Source organism: Glycine soja, chromosome 16 (genome assembly GCF_004193775.1).
Source record: "Glycine soja cultivar W05 chromosome 16, ASM419377v2, whole genome shotgun sequence".
Classification (NCBI taxonomy): Eukaryota; Viridiplantae; Streptophyta; class Magnoliopsida; order Fabales; family Fabaceae; genus Glycine; species Glycine soja.
This window is the reverse complement of record NC_041017.1, coordinates 28,130,002-28,138,079: the sequence shown is the minus strand read 5'-3', so window position 1 is coordinate 28,138,079 and position 8,078 is coordinate 28,130,002. Positions and strand designations below refer to the sequence as shown.

The window sequence follows — 8,078 nt, the reverse complement described above, 5'->3', positions numbered from 1 at the left end:
TATTACCTCTCTAACGGATCCATCGAATATTGATAAAGAAATACTCCTGCGTTGTTTCTGATTGAATGTCCATTCATGCGCAATTCACGTCCAGTTGAACTCTCATTTGTAATGGACAAACAGCGTGGCACTTCATTTGATACAACTTTAACGACTATTTAGATACTCAAATAGGAAAACAACCAGTTTTACAATATAATGTAAAATAGGATAAAAATGTTATAAAACAACCTGAGGTAAGAAAAAAAAAAAGTTACAGACTTTATTTGCTATGTAGCGTCGACCAAAAAGTTGGACACAGTATACACAACTGCTTAGCTTTAAACTTGTAGTGTCAAATAGATGGTATTAAGCTATTCCATTGCAGCATTCAGCCATTAAGCTATTTTATAAGCCCTTCCAAACACTTTTATTACTTACATTATAAGATAAGCTCATATATGTTGTTCATAGGCTAAAATAGACTTATCTATACAATGATTACTTCAATAACCATTAATATATTTTATTTAAATTGGGTTTTGAAATAATTCATCATATACAAGAAGATTCAAATAAACTAAAATATACTTTAAATCGATCTATTTGATTTGTTTTGTTTTTATTCTAACTACTACGCTATTAATACTCATTTTTAAACTTTAAGGGTTAGATAGTTCTTTGTTTTACTGCAAGGGTTAGACAGTTTGAAATATATGTGAATATTAGTTTAGCTGACTTCCCACACTTTAACTCTACCACATTTTAGTTATGTAATTATTTTTTTAATTCCATTTAATTCCAAAATTGTATCAAGTAAGGTCTCCATTTAAAAGATCATATATTTACAAAAGGTTTTCATTAATTTGTTTATAAGATTGAAATATACACTGTCTTTTAAAATGCCAAAAAATTAATTAGTTAGTATTCAAATATATTTTATTATTAAAATTTTCAAATTAATATTTAAAAGACCATATATTTACAAAAGGTTTTATGTTTAATTTGTCCGTAATTAAGATTGAGATATATACTGTCTGTTAAAATACAAAAAATTAAATTAGTTAGTATTCAAATATTTTTTTATTAAAATTTGCAAACGTACGTTTAATTCACATATGCTAATGTTCAGAAAATAAAATTAAAATTAAAATACAATGTTAAATAAATATGCAACAAGTAAATTACATAAATATAATTCAATTGTTTATATAGTAGAACCTGTAAGGACAAATCGAAAACTAAACAAAAAAGTAAGAAATAAATATTATATTGAGGTACTAATTTATTTAACATTTATCTGTATTTTGGAATAAAAGATTGGCAAAAGGAGGGACAAGCAGAAAAAATTGACGCGGCCTGCTGCTTCATGGATAAACCGAATTTGGCAAAGGAATCAGCAGCAGCATTGTGCTGTGTGTAAAACAAGTATGAATGATTTGTAGCAGAGGTTAGAGCTTTCAACTCTTGACAGAGTGGGAAACAATGCTGCCTTGTAGATGTAGATGTAGATGTAGGGCATCCATCTAACACAAACTCAATAGCTATCTCAGAGCCCGATTCCACAAAAATTTTACCAAAATCATGCTGCCTTGCAATCTCAAGACTTATTGGAATGTTATGCTGCCTTAGAATATCACGATATAAACCCCAAATATCATACTTCCTTGCAATTTTCATACCATGATAAATACCCCAAATTTCAGCCTCATCAATTGACAAACATTCCCCAAGCTTAACCGAAAACCCAAGCACGAATCTACGACGGTTGCCACTGAATATACCTCCGCATGCAGCGGTACCTGAAGAGGGATCATAGGCACCACTCACATTTAGCCTCAACAACCAATCCTTAAAATTTTCGGGCTTCCACTTCAAGAGATTCCTCGTCATCAAATTGGGAGAAGCATGGGCTCTCATATAATCTTTATAACGCTTAAAGACAATATCTATGGTTTTACTAGGATCTATTGAATAGGCCCCATGCCCAAAGACATGTTGAAAGAACTTAAGGTCGTTGCGGTATTCCCACAACAGTTCCACTGCAATCCCAAAAAAAGTTGGCCAAAAAAAAGCTGCCTCTGAAAAAGATAAATTTGTTTCCAGCCACACTGTCACATCACCATTAAAAAACTTTGGTGCTAATTTCTTAGGTAACACACTTCTCCAAAATGCAGCCACCTTTGGACAATCACGAAGAGCATGCAGACATGTGTCCTCCAAAAAGTCGCATCGCCGACAAAAGGAGTCCATAGGAATCTGCCTATATCTCCTCTGGGCATTAGTAATTAAAGTTCCATCTGCAGCATTCCCCAGAAGATTTATAATTCTTTCAGGGCCAACCCACCTCGATAACCTGCAAAACAACCTTCTGTTCAGTCACACCACTTCTAGCAACCCTCTCATTCGCTGACTTTATATTTATAAGATTGCTATTTTTTACTTTATTACAATTTAACACTATAATTTTCATATATAAGATAATAATGAAACTTGCTTGTCCACATACCTAGGCTTTTTAATTAGTGGTTGTGATTCAAAACTGTTGAGATCATGCTCTAATTTTCTCTTGCCATAGGGATCATCATATCGAATATCATCCTGTCTCAATACATGGATTCCGGTTGCTTTAAACAGTGAGGTCTCTATCAGACCTGCGTATGTAATTTCCACATGGTTCCATTCCTTTTCTAAAGCCACTTCAGATAGATCATCAAGCTCAAAAGCTGATTTTAGGTCAAATAGATATGTATAATTCAATTTTGCCTTTCTTACTTCACTGCCCCCCCACCGAGAGGTAATTTTATGACGTTTGCCATTGATGAACATCTTGAGCCTGGGAATAACATCTAGATGTAGGCATTCCACTCGTGCTAGAAGAAGACAAAGAACATTGTCAGGGAATTCATTACGAAACCAGAAAGAACTTGAAGGTCCCCTGCTTTGGTGATTGAACCACTCTGGAATAGTTGCTCCTGGAAACAGAAACACAGTTTGTCCAGCCTCATGCAATTCCTGTTAGTCATAATTCATAAAGAAGTCATAAGTTTATTAACATCAAGTGTGCAATATATTATCAAATCATATACGTTAAAAACAAGAAAATACCTGATTTGACAACATGCTTAAACTCGAGGAAGACAAGGATATACATTCTCTTGCCGTGAATTCTTTTAAATTTGGTGGAACCCCCCTAATTTCCTGAAGATGCAAGCAACCACTCACATCAAGACTTCTTAAAAATTGCAATTCTTTGATGCATTCAGGAAGGAATGTGAAATTATTCTTCCTTAGGATTAAAATTTTCACATGATCAAGCTGCATGAAACCTGTTGAAAAAAAATCATCATACAGGTTGCAACCATCGACACTGAAGTGATATACATTTGAACATACTATTGAGCCCACTTTTTCTTCACCCTCTTCTGATTTTACCCATTGCCACCCCTTGCAACTTTCAGCGTCCAATGAAGCCAGTTTAGGCATCATGACAATGTTAATTGGTAACAAAAGAATTCCACAATGTCTCAGGGATAAAGTTTCGAGTCCAACAAGATTTTGAAATGAAACTGGCAATTCTTTTAAGCCAAGGTCAAGCAATTCAAGCATCAATAAGTTTTTCATCTCTCCTAATATTTCTGGAAAATTCTCAAGACTGGAACAATATGAAAGTTGAAGTGTTTCAAGCGAGGTCAAGTTGAGAGGTGGAAATGTGGTAAGCTTGCTGCAACTTTTAGCACTCAATATTTTAAGTTTACTTAGAAAACCAATTGAGTGGTGAACTGTAATTAAATTCCCACACCGATCAAATGAAAGTTCTTCCAAATTTGGGAGATCAGATACGTCAGGTATCTCTGTTAAAAATTCACACTCTTCAAAATTCAAAACCTTTAGATTCCAGAACTTCTGCAAAAGAAAAAATAAAGGAAAAAAGAAATAAGAACTAAATGAATAAATTTGAAGTAAATTTATTAATTAACAACATCAACAAAATATACTCCTTAAACTTGCCTTCCTTGAGCCATGGAACCCAAATGACGTAATGCAACTTTGAGGTAACTTGCATATGGCAAGTTCCTTCGGAGGAAAATTAGATGGTAAACAATTAGAAGGATACCGGTGCCATTCGAGTACTCTTAAACTTTCTGGAAAATAATTGGGACCTTGGGAAAATTTACCATTTCTAATAATAAGTATTTTAAGGTTTTTCATCTTTTTGAAGGCATCTCCTTCCCATTCTATTGTTGCTTCTTTCTCGGATAAGGAGAAATCCAGACATATGATTTCAATCTCACTACTTCCCTGTTAATGAAAAAAAGTACGTATCAACCACAATACAAGTTATATGTAAGACATCAATTCACCAGCTGTTTAAAGAAATTTACAAATTGTCATGAAAAAACTTGACTATGATGTAAAGATAAGATAGAAAAAACGATCAAGATAAGAAACCATACTCTCACTTACCAAGTTGTCTTCTAAAACTTCAATTATATCTTTTGTTAACCACAATCTCCTTCCCTTCCCTGGCTCTTTTGAGGATTCTTGTTGGTCTATTCGCCTGCCCATGTCCTGAATCAAGTCATGCATGGTAACTACATCATCCCAACCACTAACATTTATTAGAGATTTTTTAATCAACACCCCAATATGATGTTCCATGGAGTCATCATAATCACCACGAAGTATACGTTCGACCTCTGTCAATCTCCATCCTTTGAAGCAACAAGCAATGTCAAGAAAAACTTTCTTCTCTTCTTCCTCCAAAGCATCAAAGCTTACTTTAAGTATATCAAGAATTTCCTTCTTGGGAATTCTTTTATATTGTTTGATTGCAGATTCCCATTCTTGTATACTTTTTCCAACCAAGTGGGAACCTATTACTTCCAACGCCAATGGAAGACCAGAAGCATAAGTTACTACACGATGCAAGACCTCCTCGTAAGTTGGATAAGCTTTTTCTTTTTTAAAAGCTTCCCATGTAAGCAGCTGTAGAGCGTCGTTCTCATCCAATTCCTTCACCTCATATATTTTATTAACTTCATGAGATCTAAGCAATTGTTGGTCCCGAGTTGTGATGATGATTTTGCTGCCGGGACCAAACCAACCAGGTCTTCCAGCAATTGCTTGTAATTGCTCGCGTGTGTCAACATCATCTAGAATCAAGAGAACTTTCTTTCCTGTGAGCCTAGACTGTATGATTGAAATTCCTTGTTGCTTACTTGTTAAGTTGATGTTCTTATCTCCGAGTATTTCTAAAAGAAGCTTTCCTTGGAGGTGTTCTAACCCGTGTTTGTTTGAGTTTTCCCTCACATTTGCAAGAAAACACAAACTATCAAACTTCTCAGCAATTATCAATTCATTATAGACAGCTCGAGCAAGTGTTGATTTTCCTATCCCACCCATTCCATGAATCCCTATCATGTGGACACCATCATCAGATCCAGCATCCAAAAGGCTCCTTACATGTAGCACTCGTGACTCTAGTCCAACTGGATAATCCGCAACATGTAAAGGACGAAGACTAATCACCCCTGAGACCTGCTCAACAATCTTCTCAATAAACTTGAATTCATATCCATCTCTGTTTTAAACAAAAAAAGTTTTAACAAGTTAAACTAAAAAAGTCTTGCATGTATCCATGTCTTGATACGCATATTGTCAAGGTCAACAAGCATTTATTTTCCCTTTAGGTTTCATGTCAAATAATCAGACAAGTAAAAGTTAATCCAACAAAAACTGTAAAGTAAGAAAATTAGTATGGTGTCATACCCCTCTTTGAAATGATAGCCAGACAAGTCAGCTACTTGCTTCAGAGCCATCTTCCATTTTTGCAACTTCTCCGGGTCATGCTGGAACCTTCTCTCAAGCTTTGCCAATGCTTCTCCATAACTACCTCTCTGGTTTCTCACATCAGAAGGATCTACCTTATAAAAGACCGGTATAACCAACAACCGTTTCCTCTGGTCAAGGATGGTTGCAAGTTCATCTAAACAAAACGAGGAAGAAGCATAGTGTTCAGAGAGCACAGTGATGGCAACTCTGGAATCTGGAATTGCCTTCATAAGTGCTGGTGTTATTTCCTCCCCTCTTTTAAGCTCTTCATCATCAATGAAAGTGTGGATTCCCTTGCTCTGAAGAGTGTTGTAGAGATGGCCAGTAAAACCATGACGTGTGTCTTCCCCTCTGAAGCTGAGGAACACATCGAAATTGGAGGAAGAGGAAGAGGAAGGTGATCCCGTAGCCATGATAAGAAATCTTAGTATGAATGTGGATGGCTGCTTGTTGGGTCTCCAAATTAAATCAAACTTGAATAAGTATGAAATTGATAAGTGTTGTTTACACTCAGTATCAAACATATATATTATTACATTTACTTTCTTTTTTTGTAATAAATCATTACAAATTAATACAGTCAATTTTTATAATTGACATTATATTTAGAATAATTGATTATTGATAATGTTACATGTCCCAAAAAATTTAATTGTTAGCAATAAATAAAATACTAGTGAATGTTAACTAAAAAGTAAGATGATAATTTTATTAATGAACTTCAAAAAATTTGTTACATATTTTTTACTAAAAGAATAGTTATTTTTTTATTGATAAATATTAAATATTAATTATTAATTTTTTTTAATTTTTTGTTAACAGTAAAAATCGAATTCGTAACTATATTTTTTGAATCATTTAATCCATCTTATATTTCCTGGGTAAGTATCCTTCTTTTTTCGGAAGAAACTTCCTAGAAGAAAACTGAAAACTTAGTATGATTGTGGATGGCTTATGAATTGGGTCTCGAGATTCAAACTTTGACTCATTAAAATAAGAAGGTGACAGGGGTAAAGTGAACACGGACTATCAAACAAAACATACTTTATTAGGCGGATCCATCAAAGTAACGTTAATTATTGCACCAACTAACTTTATGGAAAATTTTCTATTTTCCTCTTTCTCAGAAGCAAAACCTTTGACTGTGCATGACAAAGGATAAATATTAAATTGTAAATATATAAAAATCATACAACTATGAATCAATGATAAATAAAATTAAGAGCTTTTTAAATTATAATTACCATTTAAAAAATTCGTAATTTAAAAAAAAAACTTTCATGACTTTGTAAGTTTTAATTGTCAAATTATCTTTAGTTCATAAAAAAAGAGTAAAATTACTCTAATACCTATTCTTCTTCAATTATGGACCGTCTCTACGAATCAATCAAACCACTTAAAAACGACTCGTGGGAACACTTATAATAATAATAATAATAATAATAATAATAATAATAATAATAATAATAATAATTGATGTGTTGGTCCCTCCTCAAACTTTGATACAAATAGCACTACTAGAAAAAGGCCTTTCCACGGCATAGTTTTTAAGACGGTCGTGACGCAAACGTCTTAAAAATATATGCGGTGGCATTTTCGTAATTTGAAGCTTCCATACAAAGACGGTGTTACTCAAACCCGTCTTAAAATTAGTTGTTCAGGACGGGTATTACAGCACGGTAGTAGAAAACTGAATGACATTTATTTTATAAAATAAATTATTTTATTTAAAATAATTTAAGACGGTGTGAATATGGACCATCTTTGAAGCTAGGAGAGACAACAACGGTGATTTGATAGACACCGTCTTTAATTGGTCTAATTAAAATTTAAAAATAATGCCCGTGTGCGTCTCTTCATCTGCGCCTTCAAAGGTTCTAGATCCAGAAGTAGCTGTGAACAAAGACAAATACCAAGTGTTTGACGAACTCGGGCGAGGCCGTTTTGGCACTGTGTTTCGCTGCTTCCAACATCGAGGACTGCGGCGGCATCAAAATGGAGGCCTTGGAGGTTGGTGGCGTGGTGGTGGTGGTTGTCGCCAGCGAGGAGACGGAAAAGAAGCAGCCGCTGGAGAAGAAGTCATTGTCGTAGTCGTCGGTGAAGAAGTTGCGGAGTGCGTCGATCCGGCGAAGAAGAAGGAGTTGGACGGCCTACGCGCCGAGATGCCGGTGGCGCTGGCGGAGTGCGTCGTTACTCTCTTTTACTTCAATTTAATCGATTACTTTCAATTCATGCGCGTTGCAATTATTAGGTTTTATATTTCC

The 8,078-nt window shown here is 34.6% G+C and overlaps 1 protein-coding gene across 2 annotated transcripts; it reads right to left on the bottom strand.

Moving 5' to 3' along the window:
* Positions 1-1,157: 1,157 nt before the first annotated feature.
* On the bottom strand, positions 1,158-6,326 carry LOC114391034 (TMV resistance protein N-like). 2 transcript variants are annotated; one of them, XM_028352032.1, is made up of 6 exons: positions 5,752-6,326; positions 4,447-5,563; positions 3,991-4,281; positions 3,088-3,885; positions 2,489-2,994; positions 1,158-2,347 (listed from the first exon to the last, which is right to left on the bottom strand). In XM_028352032.1, exons 1-6 carry the CDS (start codon positions 6,225-6,227, stop codon positions 1,276-1,278), a joined length of 4,260 nt encoding a protein of 1,419 aa, XP_028207833.1. In that variant the 5' UTR covers positions 6,228-6,326; the 3' UTR covers positions 1,158-1,275. The 2 variants fall into 2 exon arrangements, with proteins under 2 accessions (XP_028207833.1, XP_028207835.1); XM_028352034.1 differs by having other exon boundaries at positions 1,158-2,335.
* Between the last annotated feature and the right edge of the window lie 1,752 nt (positions 6,327-8,078).